The 15,638-nt window shown below is 42.0% G+C and overlaps 1 protein-coding gene across 2 annotated transcripts in view; it reads left to right on the top strand.

The window, feature by feature from the left end:
- gsg1l (gsg1-like) overlaps positions 1-15,397 on the top strand; it is a 201,649-nt gene extending 186,252 nt beyond the window's left edge. Inside the window, exons 5-6 of one of the 2 annotated variants that reach the window (XM_048609421.1) lie at positions 7,023-7,171; positions 14,355-14,457. In XM_048609421.1, coding sequence (XP_048465378.1) covers positions 7,023-7,152 — 130 coding nt within the window. In that variant the 3' untranslated portion in view covers positions 7,153-7,171; positions 14,355-14,457. Of the gene's footprint in view, positions 1-7,022; positions 7,172-14,354 lie in introns of both variants that reach the window. The other variant, XM_048609420.1, reaches the window with a different exon arrangement.
- The last annotated feature ends 241 nt before the right edge of the window (positions 15,398-15,638 follow it).

Below are 15,638 nucleotides of genomic sequence, written 5' to 3' on the forward strand. Positions count from 1 at the left end.
GTGTGTGTGTGTGTGTGTGACAGAGAGAGAGAGAGAAAGTGCTTTCGTTTGTGTGTGTGTGTGTGACAGAGAGAGAGAAAGTGCGTGCGTGTGTGTGTGACAGAGAGAGAGTGCGTGCGTGTGTCTGTGTGTGACAGAGAGAGAGTGCATACGTGTGTGTGTGTGACAGAGAGAGAGAAAGTGTGTGCGTGTGTGTGTGTGTGACAGAGAGAGAGAGAAAGTGTGTGTGTGTGTGACAGAGAGAGAGACAGTGCGTGCATGTGTGTATGTGACAGAGAGAGAGAGTGCATGCGTGTGTGTATGTGTGTGACAGAGAGAGAGAGTGCGTGTGTGTGTGACAGAGAGAGAGAGAGTGCGTGCGTGTGTGTGTGTGACAGAGAGAGAGAGTGCGTGCGTGTGTGTGTGTGACAGAGAGAGAGAAAGTGTGTGTGTGTGTGTGAGTGACAGAGAGAGAGAAAGTGTGTGTGTGTGTGACAGAGAGAAAGTGCGTGCGTGTGTGAGACAGAGAGAGAGAAAGTGTGTGTGTGTGTGTGTGAGAGAGAGACACAGAGAGAGATAATGTGTGTGTGAGACAGACAGCGGGCCATTGTGGGTGACAGAAATAGTGCCAACTTTGTAAAATGGCCATGGACTTCTAGCATAGGCACTTTATTCTTATGAACCTCGATTAATAAATGAAATTATCTTGTATATCTTCCTCGCCACTTCATTTTGCTCTCCTGCCATTTTCAGTGATCTATGGACGAACAGTCCAAAGTTCCCTCTGTTCCTCTCCACTTCTCAGCATCCTACAATTTATTCCTTACCTTTATAGCCTTCCCAAAATGCACTTCCTTAGACTTCTCTGCATTCAATTCCATTTGTCATTTTTCTGCTCACTGGACCTCTTCCTGCAGGCATCTGCGGGTTTTATTTTTGTCATTATCAGCCATAATAGGATATGCAACAAAGGAAAAAAGAACTTTCATTTTTGTAGCAGCCTTATGCATCCTCTTTACGGACTAAAGTGTATCGCATCTGATGAAATTCTTTTGAAATTTAATCAGCGTTGATGTAGGGAAATCTGGTACCAATTTCCATACGCCTGAATCCACAAACAGCAATGAGCTAAATCATCCCAGTTATCTATTTTCGTGGTCTGATGTGAGGGAAAAAGTTGCACTTCCAGAACATCAGCAACACTTGGATATCATGGACAAAAGCTCTAGACTTATTTAACAAGCAGTTGATAATGTGATGGGGATCTGCAGGATTTTTTTGCTGAATGTTTGTTATAATGTGGATTAAATTACCCACCTCCATCACTACTAACCTAATGAGCTTCCAAATTACAATACAATTCAGGCTATACAAAACTACATGAAAATGCTCCTCATATCAGTAAATTTGAAAGTGTCATCTCTGTTGAGACAATAGAGAAATACAAGGTGCCAATGGAGAATTAATGCACAGCCATAGGTTCCAAGATTGCCAATTTCATCAGAAAGGAGATAGTTTGTCGAAAACGCTGTTCCTGATTTAATCCATCATTATTTTTCTGACTTTGTGCATTTAAAAGATATTGAAATGAAATGCCCAAGTCTGTCAGCTATGATCATGACATTGAGTAGGATAGTATATATCCTGGTGGTTTTCACATACTGAAATATAAAGGCTCCAGAATTGAACACCCAGTGGTGAAATTCTTCGAACATGAGGTTGAAAAATTAGTGATTGAATGTCTGTTTTAACAGTAAAATTCTATTCTCAAAGGCCTATGCTATTTGAACATATAAATTATACTTGTGCATAAGTTGACCATGCCTTCAGGCTGTGCAAATATCTATCTTACAACCAACCTGTTTTTGAATTTGTATAAATCTGCTGTAAAGATTAGAAATTTGCAGACATTGGAATGGAAAGACTAGAGGAAAATACTTGGTGTTCTGCCACTTGTTGTCATTCACAATCTGCTGAGGAATTATTCAATCGAGGATCATGTGGATTATTTGGCAGATATATTCAGACTGTTCAACATAAAGATAGAAGCGGATAAAGGAAACTCTAAACTCTAAAGTATGTGCATTCTGTTTCATGTGGGAACTCTGGGATGTCTTCTATGTCCTGGATGAAAACATATGCAAGAAGTGTTGTCAGACGCAGCAGTTCAAGTTCTGGAGGAGCAAATTACTGCAGATGCTGGAATCCGTACTGAAAACGAAAGAAACGGGAAATCAGAGCAGGTCAGGCAGCATGCATGCAGAGACAGCAAGCTAACATTTCAAGTCTAGATGACTTTTCATCAGAGCTTTGGGTTTTGGGGTTTAAGCAGTACACCTATGGCGATTAACATATTCAACTAATCCAAGGGCAGCAGTGGCATTGTGGTAATGTCACAGGATATAGTGCCAAGATCCTTGTTGCATAGGTTCAAATCCCACAATGTCAGATAGTCAAGCTTAAATTCAACTCGGGGGGAGAAAAACAGTATACACACGAGTCTGGTGGTGACAAAATAGCCACTATTGATTTAAAAACCTAACTGGTTCACTTGTCATTTAGGGAAGGAAATCTGCTGCAACTAAAACAGGAATTGGGGTGCGGGGGAAGATTAAAATCTCAACAGGTCTGGCACTGTCTGTGGAGGAAAAAACAGAGTAAATGTCTCAGGTCCAAATTTGAAGAAAGATAACTGGAATCATAAAATCCCGACAGTGTGTAAACAGACCATTTGGCCCATCAAGTCCACACCAACCCTCTGAAGGTCATCTCACCCCCATATCTTATTCCTGTAACCCCATGGTTAACCCACCTAACCTGGACACTATGGGCAATTTAGCACAGCCAATCTACCTAACCTGCACATCTCTGGACTGTGGGAGGAAACTGGAGTACCCAGAGGAAACCCACACAGACAATGTGCAAACTCCACACAGACAGTTGCCTGAGAGTGGAATTGAACCCAGGCCCCTGGCACTGTGAGGCAACAGTGCGAACTACTGAGCCACCGTGCCGCCCCTGAATGGACTTGAAATGTTAACTCTGCTTTCTTTCCACAGACTGGCTGAGCTTTTCGAGCAATTTCTGGTTTTGTTTCTGGTTTCTAGCATCTGCAATTCTTTGTTCTTTTTTTAGGAAATCTGCTGATCTGGCCTACATGTGACTCCATATCTACATCAATGTGGTCGACTCTTAATTCTCTAAAATGGTCTAGCAAGTCGCTCAGTTCAAGAGCAATTAGGGATGGACAAAAAATATTGGCCTTGATAACAGTACATAAAGCCATGGAGGGATTTTTTAACATGTGATCAGATTTTGGCTTAAGATGATACAGACAGAGAGAGAATGGGTTACCACCAGGCAGTCAAGAAGAAACAGCCAGGTAGTGTAGGACTCTACTGAGTACATCCAGTTTCTAGGTTGCTATATGCTCTGAATGCTGATGGAAGTGATGGTGCATTTGGAGACGACAGCCAGGGTCAGATCTGTGACATCACGAACAAGTCAGCTGTACAAACGTGCATAAGAAAGTCTGGAAGACCATTAATGATAGGAGATCCAACAGTTAAGGAACAGTTAGATATCTCTGCAGTTACAAGCACAAATCCGAGATTTCATGGTGCCAGAGCCATCAATATATTTGTAAGGCTACAGCACCCTGAGGTGAGTGGGTAAACAGACAACAGTCATGGTCCATCTTGATACCAACAACATAGATAGACATATGGATGTGGTCCTGCAGTCAGAATTTTGGGATCTTGACAGGAAATTAGCAAACAGGATTTGAAGAACCGCAATCTCTGTATTACTCCTGCATCATGCACAAGATGGACAGCTTTCAAACAATTTGATTCACTCTGTGATGTCAAGGAATAGCTGAGATACTGAATACCACAAAGGCTATGCATCTGATGATGCTCCAGCAACAGTACTGAAGGCTTATCCACTAAAATTGCTGACCTCTAGCCAAGCTGTTCCAATATGGCTGCAACCCTGGTAGCTAGTCAACAATGTAGAAAATTGCCCAGGTATGTCCTGTATACAAAAAGTAGGACAAATCCAACCCAGTTGATTACCACCTCCATCATTCTACTGTAAATCATAGCAAAGTGATGAAAGAGGTCATCAACAGTGCTATCATGCAGCACTTACAAGGGAACAAATTCATCACTGACTCTGATGTTCTGTTTCATTACAGCCACTCCGTTCTGATACTAAGACTTTTCAAGAGTTGATTTGGTTACACATCGACTATGCAGGTCCTTTCATATGCTCGATGTTCTTAGTCGTTGTGGAGACCCACTCAAACTGGCTGAACATGCATAGAGTTTATTTGTCAAACACAGGGACAATGACAGGAAAACTGAGTGCATCTTTTGCGAAACACAGATTCCCAGAAAAGTTGGTCACAGAAAACGAGTCATCGTTTACCAGCAGGGAGTTTGAGTATTTCCTAAAATCAAATGATATTTGATTTATAAGGACTGCTCCATGCCGTCCAATGGTCTGGCATAAAGAGCAGTCCAAACTTTGAAGGCATGCTTAAAGAAGCCGCCTACAGCCTCACTCAATACCAAACTGTCCTGGTTCCTGTTTGATAATAGGATCTTACCTCAATGCAGCTACACGGATAGCTCCAGCAGAGATGCTAATGGGGAGAAGACTCTGCGCCGCGTTAAATCCGATTTTCCCAGACCTGGCGGGGGGTGGGTGACATGGCATCAGGAACGCTATTGCTGGGCACAAGACACTGCTCAGCAAGACAGTTTATTTCGGGGCCAAAGTTTGGTGTAGGAACCATGGGAATGGCCTTGCAAGGGTAAGAGGCATGGTCAACACAAAGTCAGGTCCAGTGATGTATAAGGTTCAGGTAAGTGAGACAGTCCTGAACAAGCATGTGGACCATATGAAAGCTGCAATCTCACAAACAATGTGGGAGCAAAACATGCCCAGATCCTTGACTGCCTTTCTGACTGTTCCAGAACACATGTGTTCCCCCCTCTCCATGAAGTGTTGAAGATACCTCCGAATGTAAGGTGGACATGGTGGTTGTTGCCACCTCGATACCTTTGTAGTCGAAGAGGAGAATGCACTTCTTCTGAGACGCTCTGAGCACAAGTGGTGAGCTACTGTGCATTACATGAGTTGAAGGAACCTGACCCAACGCTAAAACACCCCAGGAGGAGCTACAAAAAAAAAACAACCGGCCGATGTCCTCAAACTCAGAGGGGGAGGAATGTAGTGACTGTAATGAGGTCAGCCATGCGGACCTCATAGAATAGGAGTTCCCTGATTGGGGAGGTTAACTTGGTCCAATCAGGGACTTCCTGGCTGACAGATATAAACAGGAGTGCCGGAGATTCTGTTCACTCTGAGAGCTGGCTCAGAAGAAGCTGAATCAGTGTCAAGGACTCTCCATGTGTAAAGAAATGGTGACTTGGTGATGGGATACCAGCCTCTGTGGTGTTATTTCACAATCCAATGGCTACCTCCTTGTTTACTGTGATTTTGTTAACATCTCCTTCCTTGATAAAGACAGCTAGAAAGGATTAATTTAAAACGTCAGTTATAGTCTCTGCTTCAAACCCCATTCTTGAGCCGAGATCAGCACAAACCCTCCATTGACTAGCCTTTTACTTTCTATATACTTATAACAGGCTTTTAGCTTGCCTTTTATGTTATCAGCCAATCTTTTCTCGTACCCTCCCTTATTTCCTTAAGTTTGGAAGCAGGACAGGCACCTTGTACAGCTAACCAATCTGCGGTTGCCATGGCAAAGCCATGAACGGTTTAGATAAGGAAATCAATCCAATGGCTGAAGAATGAAAAATCAGAGAGCATGGATTTAAAGTGATTTGCAAACGAACCAAAGCCAATGGGAGTAAATCTGGTTGGAGGGTTTGACCTATAGGGAGAAGCTGAGTAGGCTGGAGCTATTTTCCCTGGAGTGTCAGAGGCTGAGGGGTGACCTTATAGAGGTTTATAAAATCATGAGGGGCATGGATAAGGTTAATAGTCGAGGTCTTTTACCCAGGCTAGAGGAGTCCAAAACTAGAGGGCAGATGTTTTAAGATGAGAGGAGAAAGATTTAAAAGGAATCTAATGGGCAACTTTTTCATACAGAGGGTGGTGTGTGTATGGTATGAGGAAGTGGTGGAGGCTGGTACAATTACAATATTTAAAAGGCATCTGGATGAGTATCTGAATAGGAAGGGTTTAGAGAGATATGGGCCAAATGTTGGCAAATGGGAGTAGATTAATTTAGGATATCTGGTCGGTGTGGACCAAAGGGTTTGTTTCAGTGCTGTACAGACCTATGACTCTATGAGATTATGACAATGAGTTGTTAGGACTTTGATCGCACTGCCTGGTAGAATATGATTAGCACCAGATTCAGTTTTCATCTTTCAGAAGGGAACTTCATAAGGAGGAATAATCATCGGGATATGGAGAAAGAGCAAGGGGCAGGGTGAACAGGATTGTTTTTTTCGAAGAGCTGGCACATTGGCAATGGATTGAATGGCCTCAAAATCTATGATTATACTTCAGTTTCCAAGCCAGTCAATCTGATGTGATCTTCACCCCAGCAAACAGAAACCAAATTCAATAATCTCAAAGTCAATCTGAAAATATTGGACTTCAGTTGCTCTAAGGATTAGTTTTACCTTCTCAAACCTACCTGTTCACCGTGTTAATATTTTTGGAGCATATCAGCTGCCTGATTCATTAGGAAGATAAATAAGAGTGCAACCATGTATTTCCGTCTGGAATTTTCTTTTTAGGGATTGCGGAAGCTATTGAATGACTGGCATACACACATTCTTCCAAAAGAAAAAGGCACCACATGCTATTAAACCTGAAGCAGAAAATGCAACATTAAAATCGAAGCACATAATCTTGCAGCCAATGAGTGCACACAAGACGCCATTAAAATTCAAAGGCTGAAGGGTACCATTGACTTTGACACACTGAAGGTCGTGTGCTGCAGCAAATAGAATAGATTCTGGCCCGATTTCATCAAGATTTCTGACTTTTTTTGACAGGCACAGAAAGCCGGATTCTCACCTGATGGCCTCTGTAAACCCACAGGCACTGACCCCTGAACCTCCTGGCTCCAACACAAAGTGCGATAAGCTTAAGGGATGTCTTTGTCATCAGATAATGGGATCATGAGCAATGGGAGCGGTAGTAGGTGAGCCGATCCCTCAAGCCTGCTCTGTCATTCAGGAAAATAACGGCTGATCAGGTTGTGTGGCATCAAATCCACTTTGTACTCCGTCCCCCATAACTCCCCCATCAATCAAAAACCTGTCGTGTTCAACCTAAATATATTAAATGGCCCGCTGCTCTCCAGGGAAGATTTTTACATTTAGATTTAGACTTTATTGTCATGTGTCCTCAAGTGCAAACATACAGGAGCACTGTAAAAAGTTTCCAATGTCACCACACACAATCATCTTAGGTACAAGAACCCTGGTACAAATATTTAAGAACAAGGTAGAAAGAAATAAGGAACAAAGTTGAAAGTTAAACATTACTGTCACCTTGGTATAGCATAAAAAAAAGTTAAAACTTAAACCTTACAGTCACTCTTATTAAGTTGAAAAATAAAGGAAGAAAACTAAAAGTTCAAACATTGCAGTCTGTCTTAAGTGCTTAGCCAAGCTGGGACCGCTCTTCCTATAAGGCCCCAATCTCCTCCTCTTTGAAAGACAGTTTTAAAGACTAACGATTCTCTCAGGGGGGACATCTCTGCCTTAAACAGGAGAGTTCTTATTTCTAAATGTGCTCCCTGGTGCTAGCTACCCACCATGAGGGGAAAGAATCCTCTCAACTTCTACCTTGTCAACTCTGATCAGAAGTGTGTATGTTTCATCTTCAGTGATCCATTTCAGCTTCTTTGTCACGTTGCTAGAGAGATGGATGGAAACACTAGACACTGCAAAGGCTGACACCTGACAATATCCAGTGATGTAATACTGAACGTATATGCTTCAACACTAGCTAAGCCCCAAGCCAAGCTGTTCCAAATCAGCTACCCAGCAATATGTGAAATGGTCTAGCTATGTCCTGTCCACAGAAAGCAGGATAAAAGCAGGAGGACTGCAGCGGTTCAAGAAGGCAGCTCACCCCCACCTTCTGAAGGGCGACCAGGGATGGGCAATAAATGCTGGGCCCAGCCAGTGATGCCCACATCTCACAAATGAATAGAAAAAAAAATCAATTAACACCCCATCAGTCTAATCTTGACCATCAGCAAAGTGATGGAAGGCATTAAGAATAGTTGCTATGATGCAGCAGGTATTCAGCAATAACCTGTCACTCTCACTCATTAGGGGAGGGAATGGCCTAATGGTATTATCATTGGAGTGTTAACCCAGAGACTCAGTAGGATTTTGGGGACCCATGTTCGAATCTGCCATGGCAGAGGGTGGAATTTGAATTCAGTAAATATCTGGAATTAAGAATCTAATGATGACCATGAATCCATTGCCAATTGTCAGGAAAAGCCCATCTGGTTCATTAATGTCCTTGAGGGAAGGAAGCTGCCACCCTTACCTGGTCTGGCCTACATGCGACTCCAGATCCCAGCATTGGGGATGACTCTTAATGCCCCGTGGGGCAATTAGGGATGGGCAATAAATGCTGGCCTGGCCAGCGACGTCCTCATCCCATAAATGAATTTAAAAAAAACTGCAGGAGTTCCTCAGAGTGGTGTCCTAGGGCCAACCATCTTCAGTTACTTCATCAATGACCCTCCCTCCACCATTAGGGCAGAAGTGGGGATGTTCTTTGATGATTGCATAAGTTTCACACATTTCTGACTTCTGAAAAGGGTTAGGCAATACATGCCAGCCTAGCCACATCCCACATCCCGTGAAAGAATTTTTAAAATCGGTTTTCATTCTTTTAAACTTCATTGAGTATAGGGTCAACCTGCTCAATTTTCCTCAATAGAGAGTGGTCTCATCCAAGGAATCAGTCGAATGAACCTTCTCTGAACTGCTTCAATATCCTTCCTTGAGTAAAGAGACCAAAACTTCTCATAGGACTCCCAGGTTCTGTCTCACCAATGCCCTGTACAGCTGTAGCGAGACTTTCTTCATTTCTACACCCCCAAATTGTAATAAAGGCCAACATTTCATTTCCTTTCATAAATACTTGTTACATCTGCATGTGTACCTGTTACGATTTCTCTACCAGGAAACCCAGATCCCTCTGTACTACAGCATTCTTCAGTCTTTCTCCATTTAAATAGTTTTCTGCTTCTCTACTGTTCCCAATATTTTGTATTCTCTTTAAGGCCAATATATTTTTCCTAAGGGTGTTGTGTTTAGATCTACTCACAGTACTCCAAGTGGGGTCTAACCAGGGTTTTGTACGGATACAGTTTAATTTAGTGTTCTTATAGTCCAGTCTGCTAGAAATAAAGGCCAGCATTCCATTAGAAATCAAAAGAACTGCGGATGTTGTAAATCGGGAACAAAAACAAAGTTGCTGGAGAAGCTCAGCAGGTCTGGCAGCATCTGTGAAGGAAAAAACAGAGTTAATGATTTAGGTCCGGTGACCCTTCCTCAGAACTCAGCATTCCATTAGCCTTCTTAATTATCTTCTATACTTGTTAATGGCATTTTAAAGATATATGCACCTGAACACCCAAGGACATTCACTGTATTTAACTTCACGCCGTTAAGAAAATACCCTGATCTTTCCTTTTACAGTTCAAAATGGATATCTTCACACTTTCTCACATTGAAATCCATCTGCTACAGATTTGCCCAGTCACTTAATCTGGCAACATCCTTTTGTACTTTTATGCTATCATCTGCACTGTCTACAATGCTGCCTCCCCACACCACAAGACCCCTCATTTACCTTTAACTAGGCTCTTAATGCCCTCTTTCATGATCAGTGACCAGATTCACGTGGCTAAAGTTTCATCAGTTAAGCAATCTGACAAAAGATGTTTGGATATAAATATTAAATATTGGCCAGAATGAAAGATAATAGGTAGAATTAAGGACCGAGTTTTCTGGAGAATTGCGGTGTTACAATATTACATTCACGGCACATGTCATCACTGTTTGCTGAAAATTCTACCAAGGGTTCCTATGACTTTTACATTACTCCACAACAGTTAAACACTCATTATCATAGCTCTTCCTCCAATAAGATCAACTTTGTTGAACTGAAGCAAAACAGTCTAGCACAGAGTAACATTGATAGAGTAGACATATAGGCATCTGCAAGAAAACTCTGATTAGAAACAATTTAATACCCATAGCCCCCTACCAGAGCTTCACATACAAATGAAAATTACAAAAGGATTGTTGCATTTTGTGAGATTTATTCAATCTTTGTCCGTTTTTACTGCTTTTGATTTACTAAGAAATATGAGAAAATAGTGGCTAAAGACTGTAATAGAATTAGGCACCACTGTATTAACAAAATCTTTCAGAATTTATTAATGGTTTGGTCTATTTTACAGTCAGCAGAGATGCTATATTATATATATATATAAAACAGCTTTCTTTTAAAAACAAGCAATGAAATATGATTTGATATTCCAAGTAGATTTAGTATGAATTACATTTTATTTCTTTTCCATGACTGTTTCATCATGCAATATAATGTTGAAATTCATTTAGAAATCAAGAACTGAAGTGAAATCTTAACTAACGATTGCTGTGTATGGTGTGGTCCAGTTAAACTGGCAGTAATGACTATACGAGTGGGGCAGTGGGATATCGTAGGGCCCAGCATCAATATTGGACATTGGATGCTTTCATGAAAGGAGTTGATTGTATTGGGTCTGAAAGAACCTGAAAGTGTTAATACTAAGGAGTGCCATACGCACAAGCCACTAATGAATATATAAAATGGACTTTCATACAGAACAACTTCAGATCTTGAAGGAGCTGAAGAAAGGGGATAAAAGTCGAAAGAACTGCAGATGCTGTAAATCAGAAATAAAAACAGAAATTGCAGGAAAAGCTCAGCAGGTCTGGCAGCATTTGTGAAGAGAAATCAATGTAAACGTTTCAGGTCCGTTGACCCTTCCTCAGAACTGATGGTAGCTAGAAAATTGTTGGTTTATGTGCAGAAAATAGGGTGGGGTATGGGGGTAAGGAGTAAATGATAGTTGGGGATAGAGCCCAAAGCGAGAGAACGGTTGGACGGACAAAGGAGTGGATAACGATCTGACTAGGAGAGTGAGTAGCTGTTAATGGAGACTGTTAGTGGCTAACAATAGGTAGTGTGTAATGGCAGATAATGTGATAACAAGGCCTGGTGTGTGTGGTAGGGGGCTAGGACTTGGGAGCGTTCAGGCACTAAAATTATTAAACTTGATATTGAGTCCGGAGGGCTGCAGGGTCCCCAAGCAGAAAATGAGGTGTTGTTCTTCCAGCTTGCGCTGAGCTTCGCTGGAACACTGCAGCAAGCCAGAGACAGAGATAGTGGCCAGGGAGCAGGGTGCTGTGTTAAAATGGCAGGCAACTGGAAGCTCAGGGTCTTTTTTGCGAGCAGAACGTAGATGTTCTGCGAAGCGGTCACCCAGTCTACGCCTCCTTTCCCCAGTGTCAAGGAGACCACATTGTGAGCAGCAAATGCAGTAGGCTAGATTGTGAGAAGTGCAGGTAAAGTGCTCCTTCACATGGAAGGTATGTTTGGGGTATTGGATACTGAAGAGGGAGGAGGTGAATGGGTAGATGTTACATCTTCGCCAGTTGCAGGGAAAGATGCTGTGGGGCTGTTGGGTGAAGAAAGGTGATATTCAGTTGCAGAAGCAAATTCAACAGAGATCTGAAAAGAGCTGCTCTTTGCAAACAGATTGTTTTCAACTGATAGCAGAAAAGAAACACAAACTGCTAATGTAACTCTCTATAACTTAAACTCTACCCCTTTTTTAAAACATCCTGTATGCACAAACCGACACTCAAAGAGGTAAGATGTAAATATTATGAATGGGCAAGGTACAAATCAATGAAACACAGTTCTGGCACCAGTCCAGATTGTAGACATTGATGAAGCATTTTCCTTCTGTTCCCTTCACTCTTTGATGAGGACATGAGCTTGAGGACATGCTGAATACTATTCATTCTTTGATACAAAGTTTGAGAATTTGTCCTTTCAGTGTCTCCAAAGGTGGTTTATCCCTTTTTCCTTTGAAGAAGGATCTTTGCAGAGACACAGCAGATGGTGGAATTTGAATTCAATGAAATATCTGGAATTAAGAATCTAATGATGACCGTTGTTGGAAAAAGCCACCTGGTTCACCAATGTCCTTTAGGGAAGGAAACTGCCATCCTTACCTGGTCTGGCCTACATGTGACTCCAGACCCATAGCAATGTGGTTGACCCTGAACTGCCCTCTGGGCAATTAGGGATGGGCAATAAATGCTGCCTAGCCAATGACACCCTTATCCCGTTAATGAATAAAGAAAAAAAAGAAGCTAGCTGCTTGGAATTTTCTTTTACCTGTCCACTCAAAGAATGGGGTGGCACGGTGGCTCAGTGGTTAGCACTGCTGCCTCACAGCGCCAGCCTCGGGCAACTGTCTGTGTGGAGTTTGCACATTCTCCCTGTGTGGGTGTGCTCTGGTCTCCTCCCACAGTGCAGAGATATGCTGGTTAGGTGGATTGGCCATACTAAATTGTCCCATGGTGTCCAGGGATGTACAGGTTAGGTGGATTAGCCATGGGAAATGCAAGGTTACAGGGGTAGGGTATTGGGGTAGGGTCTGGATGCTCTTTGGAGGGTCGGTATATGCTGAATGGCCTGTTTCCACGCTGTAGGGATTCTATGATTCTGTGCATGGTAAGAGATTTCTCCTTCATGGGATGGATGTTCCTGCTCTATTGTTCAAACACAAAGCAGGAGTCACTTACCCAAGAACCAATCAGAAAATTGTTACTATGCTGAGTACTCTTCAACACACACAACCAGTCCTTGGTTGCAAAGATCAAAATAGCAAAACTAGCCCTGGACACACCCACAGAGATTAGTCCTAGCCTCCTTTCCCACTGTTTGAACAGCTCACCTTGTAGATACAGCATGCAATGAGGTCCAGTAACTCATTTTTTCTAAAACTGCACCATCTTCTTCCACAGTCTCAAAAACAAAGTTGCTGGAAAAGCTCAGCAGGTCTGGCAGCATCTGTGAAGGAAAAGACAGAGTTAACGTTTCGGGTCCGGTGACCTTTCCTCAGAACAGTTCTTCCTCAGTCTGAGGAAGGGTCACCAGACCCGAAAAGTTAACTCTGTTTTCTCCTTCACAGAATCTGCCAGACCTGCTGAGCTTTTCCAGCAACTTTGTTTTTGTTCCTGATTTATAGCATCCGCAGTTCTTTCGGTTTTTCTTCCACTGTCTCTTGATTTAAAGCAGCATCTTTGCCTATGTTAAATTCACAGTCCAAAAATCAAAGGTGGTGTTTACAAGTGTCAGTAAAGTTGTATTACAATCAGGTTGACGCATCTAGGCAAGCTGATGTTAATTCCAGCACGTCAATCCAAAGCAAAGTAGGGACCATGGTTGTCCAAAAGAGAAATAACCATTTAAGTCAGTGCATTGAGTATAGGAGTGGGGATATCATGTTGTGGCTGTACAGGACATTGGTTAGGCCACTTTTGTAATACTGCGTTCAATTCTGGTCTCCCTGCTATAGGAAGGATGTTGCAAAACTTTTAAGTGTACAGAAAAGAGTTATAATGATGTAGCCAGGGTTGGAGAGATGAGTCTTAGGGAAAGGCTGAATAGGCTACAGGTATTTTCCCTGGAGCATTACAGGCTGAGGGGTGACCTTATGGAGCTTTATAAAATTGTGAGGGGCATGGATAGGACAAATAGTCAAGCTCTTTTCCCCAGGATAGGCAAGTCCAAAACTAGACGGCATAGGTTTAAGGTGAGAGGGGGAAGATTTAAAAGGAACTTAGGGGGCAACTATTTCACGCAGAGGGTGGTGCGTGTATGGAATGAGCTGGAAGAGGAAGTGGTGGAGGCTGGTACATTTACAACATTTAAAAGGCATGTGGATGGGTACATGAATAGGAAAGGATTGGAGGGATATGAGCCAAATGTTAGCGAGTAGGAGTAGATTAATGCAGGATATCTGGTCAGCATGGACGAGTTGGACTGAAAGGTCTATTTCCATGCTGTACAACTCTATGATAGTACAACAGCACATGAATTTTCCTGGAAAATGGTAAAAGTTTCGGCAACCTGTATCTGATGTCATTGATCGACACTGAACAGAGAAGCAAAGTGTTTCCTTCCCCAGAACTTATTCAAATGACCTGACAAAATCATGAACGGTTGCTTAAGAGTAAAACATATTAAATGTGCCCTCTCTCTTGGTCTTTTTTTTCTCTCTGCAGTCTCGCATGGGGATCATTTACTTGTTGCATGGCAGCCTCTGTCACCACGCTGAACTCATACACGAGAACAGTCATCGAGTTTCGACACAAAAGGAAACTGTTCGAGCAAAGCCTCAGAGAAGAGCAGATGTTCATTGATCGGGAGGCTATCAACTATTTTAGAGAAAGATCGATTCAGTCCATATCCAGTTCAGTTGAAGTCTTTGCAGATCCTGCCACGAGCACAACTAAATCACTTGTGCCAGATCCATTGGACTTGAGTGAAATCCCGGAAGTGTTAGGAGAGGACCAATGTTAAAGCAGTTTTTATTGACTTCCATGCAACTCTGATGCCTGGGAGGTGCTCACTGTAAACACTTTAATTCACATGTACACTGAATAAGCAGCAAGATTAGACTGAACTATCCCTTTTGTCAGTGTACATCACCCGTGTCAATGTTTAAACTATTCGATCATTGGGAAACCATACGACAATGTCAATGTGGATAATGCTTAGACCTGTCAACAGTTTTTTTTACAATTTTAAGAGGGATATGTTATTCTAATGTGAAATTTATTTACACCGCTGACAACGAAACCTCTTAATGTAAATGCCAAAATCCATCATTCCTATAATGCACACCAGTATTTTTATTGTTCATTCAGAAGTAATCATCCAACCTTCTAAATTCTCTTTGTTGATTTGCTGACTGATTTGGAAGCACAGGATTTGGTTTTATATTCAGAATAATTGATGATACTAATGTACCTTCTATTTTTTTGTGCAAAATAATTATTCCAGTTGCTTAACCAACCTTTGTATTTGATTCATCTTTTTAGTCAAATTCCTGAAAAATATTGTTCCCAGGTTGCACTTCAACACTGAGATTGTTGTTTTATAGCATTTACCTTAGGACAGAATGGCCATGCACAATTCCTATAGAAAGTAAGAAGGGTCCATAAACCTGGGAAAATAAAAACCAAAAACACCAAGTTCTGAAAAGAAATAGCCAGAATACTGTTGGAGGAATAGGCACTCATTGGTAATGTGAGCACAAATCCATAGTAGCTTAATTATTTCAGCAAATAATTAATCTAACTGGCTTCATCAATGAAAAGAGACCAATAGATGTCACTCTATTGAAATCAGCAAAAAAAAATAGCAGAAAAGTGGATTTGGCCAGTGTCACACTGACATAAATCAGTCATAGAATCCGCCCAGTGTGGAAACAGGCCATTCGGTCCATTCCGAAGAGCATCCCACCCAGATATACCCCATGCTTGTAATCGTACATTCCCCATGGC

This window comes from Rhincodon typus, chromosome 21, assembly GCF_021869965.1.
Source record: "Rhincodon typus isolate 14 chromosome 21, sRhiTyp1.1, whole genome shotgun sequence".
NCBI lineage: Eukaryota > Metazoa > Chordata > Chondrichthyes > Orectolobiformes > Rhincodontidae > Rhincodon > Rhincodon typus.